Source organism: Ixodes scapularis, unplaced genomic scaffold (genome assembly GCF_016920785.2).
Source record: "Ixodes scapularis isolate PalLabHiFi unplaced genomic scaffold, ASM1692078v2 PGA_scaffold9__187_contigs__length_104089568, whole genome shotgun sequence".
NCBI classification, from domain to species: Eukaryota; Metazoa; Arthropoda; class Arachnida; order Ixodida; family Ixodidae; genus Ixodes; species Ixodes scapularis.
This window is the reverse complement of record NW_024609884.1, coordinates 77962003-77978772: the sequence shown is the minus strand read 5'-3', so window position 1 is coordinate 77978772 and position 16770 is coordinate 77962003. Positions and strand designations below refer to the sequence as shown.

The 16770-nt window shown below is 43.5% G+C and overlaps 1 protein-coding gene across 1 annotated transcript in view; it reads left to right on the top strand.

The window, feature by feature from the left end:
• LOC8038547 overlaps positions 1-8366 on the top strand; it is a 67055-nt gene extending 58689 nt beyond the window's left edge. Inside the window, exons 16-21 of the mRNA XM_029972457.3 lie at positions 1971-2106; positions 2187-2312; positions 2403-2515; positions 4851-4944; positions 5854-5940; positions 6016-8366. Coding sequence (XP_029828317.2) covers positions 1971-2106; positions 2187-2312; positions 2403-2515; positions 4851-4944; positions 5854-5940; positions 6016-6120 — 661 coding nt within the window. The 3' untranslated portion in view covers positions 6121-8366. The remainder of the gene's footprint in view (positions 1-1970; positions 2107-2186; positions 2313-2402; positions 2516-4850; positions 4945-5853; positions 5941-6015) is intronic.
• The last annotated feature ends 8404 nt before the right edge of the window (positions 8367-16770 follow it).

Genomic DNA, 16770 nt, shown 5'->3' with positions numbered 1-16770 from the left:
AAAGTTAGGGGGGGGCGTTCATTACGCGAAGTAAAATTTTTGCGTCGGTTATTTACTCGCATAATGAACGGACCTTTTATCCTGAAAAATCGAAGTAACTTCTTATCTCTCTGCGCGCGGCGCCCTACCCCATAACCAAACTAAACCGTGCAAAAAAAAAAAAAAAAAAAAAAAAAAAGCTTTTTTTGTTTTTTAGTTTCTTGGGTTTTTTTTTTTTTTTTGTTGCCGCCTTTGCAAGCTGTTTTGTTTACTTAGGCGCTGCTTAGGCGTTGCTTTGGCGAGGGCTCTCCGCTTATCTTTCTTATCTCCTTGCGCGCGGCGCGCGACGCACGACCCCCCGTAACCAAACTGGGCCATGCAAAGAAGAAAAAAAAAGCTCCTCTTTTTCTTGTTTTTTTTCTCAGTTCCGTGGGTTGTTTTTCTTTTTGTTTCTTTTTGCCGCCTTTCGCAAGCTGTTTCGTTTGCTTAGAGCGCTTCGCCGCTCCTCTTTGTTACCTCCTTGCGCGGGGCGCACGACCCCCCATAACCAAACTGCGTTGTGCAAAAAAAAAGAAGAAAAAAAAAGCTCGTTTATTTTTGTTTTTTTTTAGTTCCGTGGATTTCTTTTCTTTCTTTTTGCCGCCTTTCGCAAGCTGTTTCGTTCGCTTAGAGCGCTTCTCCGCTTCTCTTTCTTACCTCCTTGCGCGGGGCGGCACGCGAACCCAAAGTCCAGACTGCGCTGTTCAAAAAAAAAAAAAGCTCTTCTCGCATGTTTTTTTTCTTGCTTCCGTTGGATCTTTGCGAATTTTTTTAACGTCTTTTGCAAGGCGTTTTGTTCGACCACGCTGCCCATGCATTCGCGACCTCGCTGACCTCGCTGCACCAGGATAGAAAAGTGCGTTCACTTCGCGCGCGTGGGAGGAGGGGGTCAAAATTTTGACCTCCGCGTTGGGGGTGCGTTTATTACGCGAGTGAAAAAAAAAAAATGTCGAAATTTCGACAGCCGACTTGGGAGGTGCGTTCATTACGCGAGTGCGTTCATTGTGCGAGTAAATACGGTATACATTGCTCATGCACTTTATGCTATTTCATCTGCAGTGCCTTGTGTGTTTAAGTTACATGCAATGTGCAGGGGCGGACGCAGGTATTTTGAAAGAAGGGGGTCAGCGGGTCATATATTTAATAACCCCCCCCCCCCCCCCCCCACAGTTTCCCGGCCCTGCATTTTTACATATGCACAATTCAAGAGGGGGGTCAGGACATCAGGACCCCCCCTATTGAATGTGTACTGCTTTTGCAGGTATTTAGCATAAATGAATGTGCAAACTACGATTCGGTGGATGAATACTTCAGTAAAAATGCCACCGAGAACAAGATGTGATTGACATATTGTTTGTCCAGTCCAATCATATTTTCTGTGTAGACAGCTGGAAGTTTTTCGGGCTCAAGGGGCATCTTGTGTCTCCACTGTAGACTAGATTTTTCCAGTGCAGTACGACTGCTAACCCCGAGGCTTTTCAACTTGCATCAAGCAGTAGCAACATGTGACTGCATACTGGTACAGTGCCTATCTAAATCGAAACGAGCAGGCATGATGAGTATTGTATTTGGCATGCCTTGGTTCTGCTCTGCGAGCTTTTGCTCCAAATGCTGCGAGCTACAGTGCCCGAACCCTCGGTTGTCAATCCCCTTTTGTTTGCCTAACTGTATGCAAATCTGCAGCTATTCTGTTCAGGGGTCAATCTGTCTCCGAGTCTTTTATGGACAACGTCTTTCTTCACACAGTACAGTTCACCATTCCATATAGCACAGATGCCTTGTAGTTCTGTTTTCCATATTTCACTCTTTCAGGGTTTCTTGTTCGATTCAAAGCTTTTACACATTCTCTTTTACCTTTCCCACTCTAACAGACTCAGTAAGCGACATATTTTAAGCGCATGTGTCCTGCGATTTGTTGCTCTAATTTACACCTTGTGAAACCGTTTACTTAGGGCTCTACACAGAAATGTGCCGGAAATATTGAGTAGAGTCAAGGACAGCAATCGCCTCGCTGGACAGGGCATCGACTCAACTGCTTCAGACGCCGGCTGGAAACATGCCCTCCAGCGCTCGCTCTGGCTGTCTGACGTAAGCAAGGAATTCGAGCATTTCTGCTTAGTCTTTCTCGCATTGTTCCTTTTGCACTACCATCTCTCCACCGATTGCAGAGGAACTCCTTCAGGGGTGCATCGAGAGGAGATGGCTGGATACAGAACAACAGCACTATTCACACACTTGTCGGCGAAATTGAAGCAATTGTTACGGAATTGTGCTCTGGCTCCAAAGTGCTTGAGGTGCCTATTACTTTTCTTTGCTGCTTGCCCCATCTCCAGAAGCCTTTCGCCTTTTGTAGCGATTGCATTTTTGTTTGGATGTCCGGTCAGGGAAAGGAGGAGGTGACTGCAGCTGCGGAGAGACTGTCCCAGGCAGGAAGAAGGCTCTCAGACGAAATTGTGGTCATGTGTTCTCATCTGGAGTCAGTCAAGGAAAACCACAAGTGGGTAGTCTTAGCAGTTCTGTGTCCTTGTTGGAGGTGACGAATGCGGAACTTGTAAAAGGCTTCCACATATGTCGCATAGGTTGCGGTCATGGAAATTTTTGTGTCTGCAACTGTGCCTTCTGTGGTGTTCATTTCACACCAGAGAACTTGGCGTGCTGTGAGCAGTAAGTAGGCGCATCTTGTGACCCAAACTTGATGGCCTAAATGGCGTCATGTTCGAGGCATGCATGTCATGCGTAAGTTTTAAATGGAGTTGATACAAAATAAAATGAAATAACTGCAGCCAAACTTAGTTTTGCCTCGCACATTGACGAACTACCTAGAGTTGGTGACTGGTCAAGAGTTCAGGGGAGGCTTTTCCCACCTGTTTCTGCTTTAGCAGAGCGAACGGTAGAGAGGAGCCTACCTCCTCTGCTCTCGAGCGTCTGCTCTGCTGAAGTGGAAACAGGTGGGAGGAGCTTCCCCTGAACTCGTAACCTGTCACAGACTATAGCTACTGTACCTTTTCCTGCCTTCAAACAAAATAACGTTTTTTTTTTTTTTGTCACTACATGGCATGTGTACATGTTTATGGCCATGGTGTAATGAGGCACAAATGTAATTTTTGTTTCTAGCAAGGTTGCTTCCTACTCATAGTTTGTACAGTGGCTTCTCTTTTTCGTTTTAGCCTGCACTCGGTGTTGTGTTCCTATTGCATGCACTAAACCTTGACTGTAAAAATGGTTTTCATTCTTAGCATCTCTACTTTCTTGGTGCATTAATTTTCAACAAATCTTTCAATTTTACTCTTGGCTTTTGAAAAATTAGGGAGAGGGGATCATTGAAAGTAGAGATGCCGCAAAGTTTTTGCGAACCTGAGGTTTGAAGATCGATCTAAGGGGTTCAGGAGGTTCGCAAAGTTTTTGAAATGTCAAACTAATCACATTAAACATTCTACGATTCTCGGACTTTCGAATTGTTTTCGAACATCCTATGTTTTAGTGCTATAAAATTCAGTTCATTTTCTAGATTTCGAATTTATTGCGCTAAGAAATTCGACGATTTTCAAACTTTCGAACCTCTTAGGTTCATAAGTTCACCGAACTTCAAACTTCTAAACAAAAGTTCGACAAACTTTGAATGTAGATCACCCCCATAGGTTCAGGGCTACAAATATTAATAACACAACATATCACCAATGTGTGAAGTGGTGAAAGTTGCACTTAGCTGATGGTGCACGAAACGATTTGCTTTTAAAGCGCTGGACTACTTTGGAGTGGCCTCGGCCTCATACCTTCCGGAGCGATAGCTGTTATGGGCTCTTTCCACCACTGGACTATTCTCACCATTGTTGATGCTGTTGTTGTAGTTAGCATTATAGGAAGTCCGTCGTCGATGTTGCCAAATCCTTAAAAAAGAGCGCCCACCACCCGCGAGATCAAACCTGGGTTCGCTGCGTGCAAAGCGGAGGCGTTGCCACTAAATTATGCCACAGATTATTTATTTATTTGAAATATTTGAGCTTTGTTGCAGCATTAACAGTCCGCTTTATACTTGGGCTTTTTTTAGTATCCAGTGCCCACTGCACGCACTCCCTGGAAAAAAGAAACAATAGCTGATAACAAAATGCCATTGGAGCACTGTCAATATCAAGAGCTCATGCCGGGAGACACGCTTTCACACACTCCGGAACAAGAAAGAAACAAAAGTTTCGGGAACAAAATTGTCAGATGTCTATTTTTGTTCCAACTGCTTTTTATCACGCATCCAACGGTGCGTGAATGCAACGTTGATGCCAAACAACTTCGCCGTGACGTGTCGCAGCTATTGCTGTGACTGTACTGTAATTCAACGCAAAACTGCTCTTTTTTTTTGCTTCTGCACAAAACTTTTTTTGCAGGTTGCTTCGGGACAGCTTGTGGGCCAACAGATCTCTGATCTGCTTGAAGTCCAACTGAAGCACTTCGCTGGGGTGTCCTTCATAGCCCCGGTTTCCTCGAGGAAGCAGCTGGTCGGGCAAAGGCATGCGATGCGCTACAGTGAACGCTGGATCCGCGCTTACTTCATTATCATTAGTAACCGACTTCATTTTAAAACGGCAAATATTGACCTGAATTATTCGAAGAAGAAATGTTCCAGACAGTGGAAATATGGTTAACACAAGGACAATCGGTCGTGCCCTGATCAGCTGTATTTTCGGGGGCCGGTGGGTCCGCTAATTTAGTCTGGTTGTGTTCTCCTCAACTGAGACTGAGAGAAAAAGGTTTAGAAGTGCATCTGGGATAACCGGCTTTTGAGCAGGTCATTAATGAGAATACTGGCTAATAAACTCTCATATTGGTTGTCACTACAGGTTACATGCTGAAGTAGAAAGAGTACAGCAAGAGATCAACTTCACGGCTCGCCAGTTGCATCTCTTCACGGCCATCGATGAGGGTTCCAGCGCGGTGAGGCATTCCTTTATGAAAGTGCAATATTTGTAAACTTAGCACTGGCAAAATTTAGGTTGAGGTTGTTTTTGGGGTGCATTCCGAGGAAAACTACCAATAACAAGTGTTTCGAACACAGCCCAATTGGTGAAAAGAGAAGTTTCTCTATGTCCAGTGCAAATCAGAACACTGATGTGACACCCAGTTACAGCTATGGATGGCATGTATAGTTTGAGCAGGCTAAATCTACAGGAAAAATTGCATCTCAACTGCTGCCTAATGACTGTACCTCTCTTCTACATTTAAAGTATGGGTTCACTTTAGTACCAATTTTTTCTCAACTGTTTATTGTTAGGATATACATCATTTTATTCAGTTCTATTTTCTTGTTTACAATATAAGCTATTTGCACCTTTCCCGTAAAATATGTCGAAGCCAATGATTGTCATTTACAGATGGAGAGCAACGAATGACTACCGTAAAATTCCTAGCAAGTGCCCACTCAAAATTGAGAGATAATCATGTAAAACTGGTAGATGGGTATGGTGCTTCTTTGTTTAACAATATGTTAAGATGTCTTTTGTGTATTTTCCGAATGTTACGAAATTGAGGGGTGGGTAGTTCTTGTGAAATGGGCGGTTGGTGGGTATTTTACGGTAGATGTAGGAAACATTGGAGGTCATGCATGCGATTTGTGCTGAGATTTCGGGCATGTGAACATCATGACTAGCGTCTCAGTACAGACTGCTGTTGTGTTGTGGTACAGGTATCCCAGCCCGACAACGCTGTTGCAAAGCAGTGCTCCTGTATGTTTTCATAAACACCATGATGGTTTTAATTTGTGTTTCCCAGCTGGGTAACATGATGAGTGCCCAGCTGAGTAATAGGAAAAATAAACAGTTCAGTTATTGTGGTTTTTCTTTATAGAACAATGTTGGAGTTGCACCGTTGGCACGTAACTTGCTCCTTCTGGCAGTGGAGGCTTCGAGGATGTTGTCAATATTGTCCACGCAGGTAAGCAGCTTGAACTTCAAGATGATAAGATCATGTAATGTGCCACTACAAATGAAGTCTTTATTTTTTGTACAGCATTGCAGAGGAAATGCTGAAGACAAGAAGGCACAAATTGGTCTCTTCCCTTGTCTGGACCATTCCATTAGTGTGTTACAGAACGGCAGCAGTAGCTCGGCGTAATTATGGCCAAGGAGGAAAAACAACTGGGCAACATCTTGTTTCTCAGTGTTCAGTGGGGATTGTGTTAAAGTGATTGTCGTTATTGTTGTATTGTATAGTGTTTACATATTTACTCCTCAATATATCCACTGTAAAGTCCGTAATGTTTGTCAGCCCTTAAATTTTGCAAATTGGGAAATTCACAAACTTTAAATGCATGCAAATATTTCTTAATCTAAAACTTTAAAATACAAAGTAATTAAACAATGGAAAGCACAACATAAAATCTTGTGTTGCGCTGTGATGTCCATAATTTTAGTTCTCTGCACCCCAAGATTTTAGATTATGATGTTTCCTAATCAGCTTGCCTGCATGCTTCTGCTTCTTGCAACGTATTTGCAGCTTTTCAGAAGCTACAAAAAATGTGTATCATAATTTTTTCTATTTTTAATATTGAGTATGTTCCTTCGACGACCCACGACTAATTATATTTGATGTGTGTGTCAACCACAGAGAATGGCATGTGACCACGGAAAAGGGGTGGGTGCGACTCAAACCGGCCAGTTCTTGATCGGCGATTTTCGGGTGGAAAGAAAATTAATTTAGAGCCACAGATTGTGTTCTGGGTAGTTGGGCTCGTGTGTCATGTACAAGTAAAAACCTTGGCAAGCGTAGATACGTTGTCAGTGTCTCTTTAAAGGGACGATGCAACGATTTTCGGACCAAGTCCTATTGTGGGAATTAGTCTGTCACTTATAGAATGTAGGCTACAAAACAATTTTTGCTTACATGTGCTAGCTTGTACTATTTTAAAAACATGTAGGAGATAGAAGTTTGTGGTGCCCTCAGTTCTTACACCATCTTTATGAATTACGTGCGCAGTGTTGGATCACTGGTGTCAAAGAGCTTCCGGTTGTGTTCTCGGACAAGCTCGTGAGCTCCCTTCGGTCTCCAGTGGTCCAGAAGTTTTCATTTCCAATCAGAACACTTGTCAAGCTCTGGTTCGATCACTCCAGAACACCACAACCATTTGGCATCGCTGATGTTGACGGCATGTAGCCGATCTTAATTGAGCAACAAAACATAAGTGTTAACATGTGTTCTTGCCCGTTCATCACAAAAGCAGCGGAGAGATGGTTTTGTTGACTTTGGGTAGATGGCGCCACAGACGTTTCATCCAAGGATTCTTGACAACGATAAAAGGCTTTTGACACATTCATGCAAGACTTATTAAAGTTAGCTTTAGACTGAGCAGACAATTTCACAACTTGCTCATTCACAACAGTGTACTCGCGACGACATCGCGCCGTAGTTCCCGTGGCCGCCACATGCAGCTCTACACCGAGATGTAGTCTGGTTTTTGCTTTGCGATTATAGGGTGGACTTACGATATTCCAGGGGGAAATCAACTTTTTTCTTACTTGTGCTAAGATAAACAAAATAAACGTAACACGCTGCAGATTCTTGCAGCATAAAAATTCTTGCACAGCCCCTTTAAAGGGTACGAGAAAAGAGAGGGAAAATAAATGAAGGCTGTGGAGAAATTGGCAGCCTTTTCCCTATTTTTTTAGTGTTGTTTCTCTGCTGTATGTTTTTGGTTATTTAGAAAGTGCTATTTTTTTTTTCGTTTTGTTAACATGTTCATCCAAGTGCCTTCACATCCAAGTGCCTTCATCTGTTTTGTTAACATGTTCATCCAAGTGCCTTCACATGGCTTCCTGATGGTACCAGTGGCTTTAACTTCCGAAGCCTTATTTGTTGTGTCCCAAAACCACAAGTCTCGAGCATAAATCAGAGCTAATCTGGTTCCAAAGGACACCAGTAAGCACAGAGTTGCGTGAATCAGCGGCGTAATCCTTTCTGGTCATTTGTTGGGCCCTGCTTGGAAACTTCTCAGAAGTTCCATGAAGCTCTGAAGGCACAGGTATGAACAAGCAGCTCTTTGAAGTGCTTTAAGTCGCACCCCAAGTGTTCCAGGACATAGAACTAGTGCCACCTCCAATGCCGTACGCGTGTAGAGGCATTGGAGGTGGTACAAGCATACTGCATGTATATATATACATAAATACTGCATGCATTTATCCGAGGCTCTTTTCTAAGCATGTGAAAGTGCTTGGCTTTTTTTTTTAAAGCTTTTTAGAAATGGATTTTAATGTGTTGAAATGGAAAAGCTCATAGGTGTACATGTTGCATTGGTGTTGCAACAAAATCTCGTTTTGCCTAAATAAACGCATGAGGAAACAAAAAAAGATTTCTGTCGATGACTTGAAATGGTAGTTGACGACACATTACTAACACAATCTCAATTGAACGTGTGCTTGAAGCTGCTTTATACTGGTACAGCCTCAACATTTTTGTTCTTCCAAGGTTGCAGTCACCTTTTTTGTGTCCCCTGCTAATTCTTCTCCAAATTTGTACATGGTGGCTGCTTACTGAAATGACCAAGCACACTAATCAACCACCCTTCTCTTTGCTGCTCCTCTTGCAGATATTCATCCCTTCACGAAAAAGCATTGAGGTGCATAAAGGTTCATTAGAAGTCCATATTTACCGAATTGTCTCAGCCAGTCCAGTCGCCTTATATGACAGAAGCAGTAAAACATATAACCCACCACAAAAAATGACCATTGCTTCAAATCTTTATAGTTTCTGGACATCTTTCACTTTGTCCCCGGCAAGTGAGGAACAAACCCTGCGCAAATAGCAGCACGTTTTGCCTTGACTGTTGACACCAAGCCAGAGTAGTGGCACTAATCAATGTACGGAACAAGCGCAGTGCCATGCGCATGTAGCGTTTGGCGGTTGATATGATTAAAAAGCGATTGCACAGAAAAAATAAAAACTGCAACATAGGTTGTACTTTTAAGGGGGGACACTAGCTGGGGATGTCAACTTTTGAACCGTTCACTCAATCAGCGTGATATCTGCAGCTGGTGTTTGTAGCCATATAGAAGGAGGGCATGCAAAGTTTCAGGCCTGTGAACCAATTTTATAAGGTATTATACCCCCAGAACGAAGTAAAGCATAGCTTTGCATGGAATCTGCTCAATGAATCTATAATTGAGAAATGGTGTTGATAACCACTTATCTTTCTGGTGAAATGCATGCTAGAATACCTGTCGCCAGTTACCATGAAAAGAAATTTCAGAAATTATGCGTTTTTCAAGCAAAATATTTATGAAAAAACTTTTTTTCCCCGCATTTATTAAGTTTTAAAAATTACAATTTTTTATAAGAAAGGAACATGAAAATGCAAAATCTAAGTTCATAGTAATCGGCTTCATAAAATTTTGTCATATAAGCTGCAAATATTAAGTCTATCGATAGTTTCATACTGAAACGATAGTTTTATTAAAGGGCAACTCCACTTAATTCCGAAGATTTCGGGATAATGATTGATTTCGAATTGAAAAGCCCTAGTAAAACACACTACGTCGTTTGCTTCGGGAAAAATGGGATATATATTTTTAAATCTGATTTTAAACACGAGCAGAAATCGAAACCAAAACTTCGGCTCCGCCCGGCAACATTGGCCTCGGGTCGCCAAGTACATGGCCATCACGTGGTACGAGATGTCACGTGATCCTCGGCCCAACGACGGGCGGGATTGGGGCGGGCGTGTGGCAGGCGCGAGTGTCGTCTGCACCGCACTCTTCGCCACGTTTTGGTGTCTACGGCATTCGACGACGTCTGCACAACTGCGGCATAAGTGTGCGCGCACGTGGTGTCCGTAGTGTGGACGAAACTCCGAGAGACAATAATCACAATCGGTGAGACGACGACGGCGGTTGTGACGCGGAAGACGGCGGTAACAGCGGGACCACGGCGGGCGGCCGGACGGCTCCCAAGACACGCGCTGCGCAGGCGCGTTACGCCAATCACGTGGACAATGCTGAGCGCCGAGAGGCAACGTTGCTGACGTCATGCGCTACGCTCGCCCGGAGAAATGAAAACAAGCAAAAGGGGGCCATGTAGATGCCGTTTAGCTCAATGTTGGCTCCGCCCATGCCGTAGCCTTGACTGCGCTGTTGGTTTGCGCCTGAATTCACCCGCTCAAGTCAGCCGATTTCGGCAGCTTGGCGAGTTGCAAAGTTTGCCGGACTGTTTAAGAAACATTTAGACAGAACTGCGTCGTAAGATTTCACGTGTGGTCTTCCTAGGCGATACTGAAGAGGACTACACTGTTTTTTCAAAACCAAAAATGAAGCGGAGTTGCCCTTTAAGGTGCAATTTGCTGCCAAAAAGCTGAACTGAGAAAAGTGCGTTCAAAGTGCTCCAACCTCTACCTTTTTTTGAGCATTGGTAGACCGAAAATAATTTATAAAAAAATAACTATCCAGTGTAAACTAATAAAACTTTCTGGGAATACTCTCTAGAGGTTGGTGGATGTAAACTTGGCTTTTTTCAAACTCAACATTTTTTGCAGAAATTGTTTTTTCTGGGTAGTGTAAAAGGGATGGTGAACTGAAATTTGGATTTCAAAAAAACAATGCTGGAGATGTAGGCGGGACGCTACAATCCCTACAACACTACTAGTAAGGCGATATCTCAAATGGACGGCCGCATTTTTTGTAAAAAGAAGTCGAGATTGAACCAGGCCGACGAGGCGCGTGATTGTCAAGATACCTAGTTTCCTCCTCTCTTCGCTTCGCTCCCTCAAGGCCGCGAGGTGGAGAAGACGCGAGGCCGTTCCCTCTTCTCGGAGAAACATGACGTCAACATTCCTGCCAAATGCGCCTCTTTTTTGAAAAATACGGTCATCCGTTCGAGATATCGCGGTATGAGCGATGTTTTGGTGTTTGTAGCATCCCCGTTGCACGCTTTTGCCACGTGTTTTGGGGAATCCAGGTTTCGGTTCAGCATCCCTTTAAGCTGTTAGCATGCAAGTATTCAATCATAAGTACAAGCGTGCTCATAGAAATAATTACCGTAAAATACCGAGCATTCGACAATAAGCGCCTACCCCTCAATTTTGCAGCATTCGGAAAATACACAAAGAACATATCTTTACATATTGTTGACCTATGAAGCACCCATCACCCAGTTTTACAAGATTATCTCCAAATTTTGAGTGAGAGCTTGCTCAGGATTTTACAGCAGGTTCCTTTTTTTCATTAAATCTACACGTGGCTATATTTCGTCACGACTTGCGAGAATCAAGTTGGCGCAATGCGAACTTGACAGTCAAATTGTGGCAAGATATAACTCCCCCACCCCCTCCCCCTCCCACAGAATGATCTTGACAAGGTACAACAGTGGTGCAGCCCCTTTTCACCGCCGCCACAACCCCCATGTCTTCTCCTATACTATCTCCAGTGTTGGGGAACATACATCTAAAAGGTACTTCAAGTAAAGTACAAAGTAAATGAGAGGTGATGTATTTCAAGTAAAGTAGGTAGTAAGTATACTGGGTGCAATGTACTTGAAATAAAGTACTACAGTAAAACCTCGTTATAACAAAGTTGAAGGAGCGGTCGTAGTTATTTCGTTATAACCATTAGTTTGTTATAGCCAATGTCCATTTCTCCATACTATTAGCAAGCAAGGGGAATTATGATTGCTTTGTTATATCCATTAGTTTGTTATATCCCATTTTGTTATAACGAGGTTTTACTGTATAAATACAATGTACAGTCAGCACGGAATGAAACCCGAACGCCGGAACGCGTGGCCATCGATACAGGCTGCTCCACCTGGAGGGCCCCTGAGAACTAATGAAAATGCACCTGGGTGCGAGGGTGTGGGTCCTACTAAGATGTCCTCAACCCTCGTGCTGACTGTCTGGGACTTCCGCGTTTCGCCGGTGGCGCGTCGTAAGCGCCGTCACTCGGGGTACTTTTCTGTCGCCGCACTGTCGCCCGGTCGACACCGGGCGGCCACTCATTCATTCATTCAGAGTTTTATTGTGTTTCCCAAACAGCTTTAGGGGTCTTTTTAGGGTTACACTTCACATTACAAAACAGCACTGAACTAAACAAACTACATGGCAATCCTAACCACAATACTATTCTTGAACTTTTTAAAAGGTATAAAAAAGTCCACGTGAGGGTTAAAATGCTTGTTGTACGTGAGCATCATCCGTGTCAGCGGGGGACTGGACTCTAGATAAGAGGGGTAAAAAAAGGGAGTAGACCTATTTTGTCGCTGGGGGACATGAATTGAGATTCTACTCAATAATATTGGGGAATCAGAAGCAGAATTAAACAACTTATATAAAAACACCATGTCGCGGACTAGTCGCCTAGTTGAAAGAGGCAAAAAACCAAGAGTGCCCAAAAGAAGCACATAATGATAAAAAAACACTCCGTCCAATGTGGCGATCGTAGACAATTTTCACAAGTCGTCTCTGTATGCACTCCAACCTGAGCGCCTGACTAACACCCTAAGAATTCCATTCCGTAGAACAAACGTTGAACCGTGATAGAACCAAAGCCCAAAAAAAGGTTCAGTATACAGTTGTAATTTCGGAAGTCACGGGTAATGCGTGCAATTATCCCCAGGATTCGCAAAGAATCATTATTAACCTATGAAGCACGATAGACCCTGCTCAGACAGGGCGATGAATGCATTCCACTCCGTAATTGATATGCCTGGCGTATCGGTGGTTACCAAAGAGAGCGTCAGCGAGCAATGGACCTTTTCCACATACCGACGGCACCAGGCAGTGGCTGCACGAACTAAAAATCGAGGAAGTGACCTACCTGCGCTACCAATCGATAATGGGAGCTACGCTACCAGTTTCTTCGCTCTCTGAGCAGCGGCGCCTGCCCAACGCGACTTTAAAGAGGGGCATCCGTGGCGTCCACCCAAACGTCGTGTTTTCCTTTCCGTCGACGTTCTTTTTTTGTGGAACACAATTATATATATGCTGCAGTTACGTGTTCTACTCGCTGATATACAGCCTCCTTCCGAATTTCTTCGATTTTTCGTTCCGACTTCCGCCGCTTGGCATCGGGCGCTCGCGCGTGCGCAGAACGCTTCTCAGAAAAGGTCCATTCTTCGCGTTCTAAGAATCGACTGATAGCCTCGCACTAAAACAACTGCATTGCTCCTAAAAACCGAGGCCTCCGCGTCAGTCTGTTGCAGCATTTTTTTGTTCATAAAGAGTATGGTCGTGCGAATAAACGAATTTTATTTCGCGTTTATGACGTTTCACTATTTCTCAGAAACCGCGCGTGGCACGTTGTTCACCGGAGCCCCAGCGTGGTTCCGGTGACACGTCATCAAGCACTACGGGTCTCATGTTTCAACTTTCATTTTGCCCTTGCGATACACAAAGCGATAATCAATGACAGCGCTGAAGAGATATCGCTGGGAATCCGATGCACAAAGCGAGTGACAGTGCTTTCTTGTATCGGATGTGACGGCGCTTACAGCGCGCCACTGGCGAAACGCGGAACTCCCAGACGCACCACGCGAGATTCGGGCTCATCTTAGTAGGACCCGCACCCTCGCACCCCGGCGCATTTTCACTAGTTCTCGGGGACCCTCCAGGTGGAGCAGCCTGTATGAACGGCCACGCGTTCCGGCGTTCGGGTTTCATTTTGTGCTGACTGTACCTTCAAAGTAAAGCACAAGTCTTTTTTAACACAATCTTTCATGATGCCCTTTCATTCCCCTATACAGTGATTTTTTAACTGGTTTGCATTGCCCGAGGGGTAATCGGAGGTGCATGACTTATCTTTGGAAACGGCGGCAAATATTTGATAGTCAAGTGGCCACGGAGTAGTTATTTTCAGAAATGGCGCCAAATTAAGATGTCCCTCCGACTCCTGAATTTGGCGCCGCTTGTACGGGCTTGTTGCACCCAAGGGTGTTAAATGTACGGGGAGAGAGTATGACGTCAGCCTTCCGCAAGCAATTCTCTCGTAGAGGAGTGTCCTCTCTTTAATGAAAAATCGGTGAGTGTGCAGGCGAGTTGGTGATAATCAAAATGCGACACCTGGGATGTGGTGCTAAAAAAATTAAGGAACGCTCAAGTTGAAGGAAAAGACAAAAAAACATATCTCAAAACATTGTGACATTCTTCTCTCTAGTCTTTTTCTTCGGCTTGAAAGTTTAATTTTTCTGCACCACAGTCTCGGGTGCTACATTATGATTAATTTTGCCTTCCTAATATTTTTAACCTCCTCGTTTGCGCTGACCGAGTGAGAAGTAGCAAGAGTTTAAACGCTACCGGAAACTCGCCCCCAGAACAAAGGAGCAATGGGTCGTCTGCTCACATTCCTGGTGCGAATACGGTAGAATATCCCCCCCAGTATTTCTTCAGAGTTAACAAAGCATAGTTTTGAGATACAAATTTAACGAAACCAAATTTGGGAAATGTAATTTAAAATCGAGGGTTGTACTTTCCTCGGAAAGTACTAGAAAAAAATATTTTAGGTAAAGTACAAGTACATACTCAGCAATTGTACTTCAAGTAAAGTACAAGTTTTCTAAACCTACTTAAAGTAGAACTTAAAGTACAATTTGCTTAAAGGGATGCTTCAACGAAATTTGAAATATTCCCGTCGTGTTCAAAAATAGGTTGAATATGATCCACAATATCCGTAAAAGACAATCGCACGTTTGTGTTTTGATCCTGGTGGCTGTATTTTTCGTGATAAACGGCCCACTCTGGCAAGCGCTCAGAGAAGGCCCAGCGGAGACCACGTGACATCCAACGGAATCGTGACGTAGGTCGTCTCAAGACGAGCAAAGCTATGGCAAGGCTGATGTCGAGAAAATGGCCTAGTCGTTCCCGCCACCGAAGCGGCTGCTTTTGTACGAATTTTGAGTGACGGGTTAATCTTCTATAATCTTGTAGGGGGACAATAGCGACTTCTGCGACACACAAAAGGCATTCTCGGGAAGAGTTGAGTTCCTCCTTCCCCTCCTCTTTTGTCGTGGCCGGAGATGAGACAACCTCCGTCACTAGCTGTCAAGGTTCCTAGACGGGTATTACAAGTGAGGCGTTAGCGACATCCACCAGGTGCTCTTTGCTAATCGTTTAATTCGTTTTAAAATTGCTTTTCGAGACATTTTTAACAAAATATTTGTATGTTCGATGTGATACTGCTCCTGTGAACACATATAGACAGAAAAATGAGCGCCGAAATTTCGTTGTAGTATCCCTTTAAAGTACAGGGTGTCACAAAAGAAAATTTACACGGTCTTTCTTACCGCAAAAATAAACTAGGCATCGCCGAACGCTCATTCTCTGCCCAAAGGTAGCGCTAGAGGTCACAACTAGATGCCAAAGTTTCAGCCCGATCCGATAACTTTATCAAAAGTTATAAGTGATTTTCTGAAAATTGCAATGGGGAAATGGCGGCCGACCTAGTTTTCAGACACATGGGGCTCTATGGCACCAGAAACCGAAAACGGGCAAAAATGGGCTCCATTTTCCCATTGAAATTTTCAGAAAATCACTAATAACTTTTGATTAAGTTATCGGATCGGGCTGTAACTTTGGCATCTGGTTGTGACCTCTAGCTCTACCTTTGGGCGGAGAATGAGCGTTCGGCGATGCCTAGTTTATTTTTGCGGTAAAAAAGACCGTGTAAATTTTCTTTTGTGACACCCTGTATTTCTCAACACTGGCTATCGCCAACACATCCCTGCTGAACTAGTGGAATCCTGTAAATACCTTGGTGTACCCTTTGCAGCGATTTATCATGGTGCACACACATCACCAGCATTACCGGATCTGCAAAAACAGAACTCTCGGATCCCTGAAGCATCACCTATGGTCCGCCCCCCAACACAAAAAAAAAAAATACAGGCCTTCTTGTATCTTCTATTTGGAGCCCATATCGAGCTTATCTTGGCAATGCAATCAAAACCATACAAAATTGCACCACCAAATTTATTAATTCTTCATATTCGTATGATACATATATCATTGAAACATGAATCAGGCCTATAAAATCTTCGCCATCCTCCGTTTATTCCATAAGATTTATTCTTCACTCGCCCATGCGCCATCCAACGTACCCCTGCACGCATATCGCAGCGCACCTGCCAGGTACTCCAAGTTTCTTGTCCACGCACCCTCACGTACCACTACCTTCCTCACCTCATTTCTTCCCCTTACAGCTTCAGATTGGAACAACCTCTTCGACCAGATTGTTGCCATCACCTGCCCATTAACCTTCATAGAACGTGTAACCCGTCACCTTTTAGAATGACATGTAGCATTATTGATTTTTCTCTCGTACCTACCTCTTATGTAATACCTCCTGGGGGGAAATAAGGTGATTGTGATTGATTTTGGAAAGTGCAAGAAATGGCTAGATTGTACTCTTTCAATGATATCTTATTCCTCAAGAAACTGAAAAGTAACGTCGTTACTTTCAACTTCAAATCAAGACAAGGAGAAATAAAATAATGTCCATTATTTTATTTCTCCTTCTTTTAGGGTTTAGATTACAAGTTAGATAAAGAAAAAGTAACTCGTTACAGATAAAAGTTTGCAAAAAAGTAACGAAGTTATAGTAACACGTTACTACCCAAGACTGATATTGTCCGAGACACCCATTGGATTTGCAATGTAATCTTTAGTTTTGCATCTATGTAAGCAATAATGTGTTAAATATTCCCCAAGAGTTTTTAAAATTCTTGACCCACACTTTATTTATTCATGGTATAACAGCATTTTTCATTGGGCTACTGTCTGGATTGATTATATTC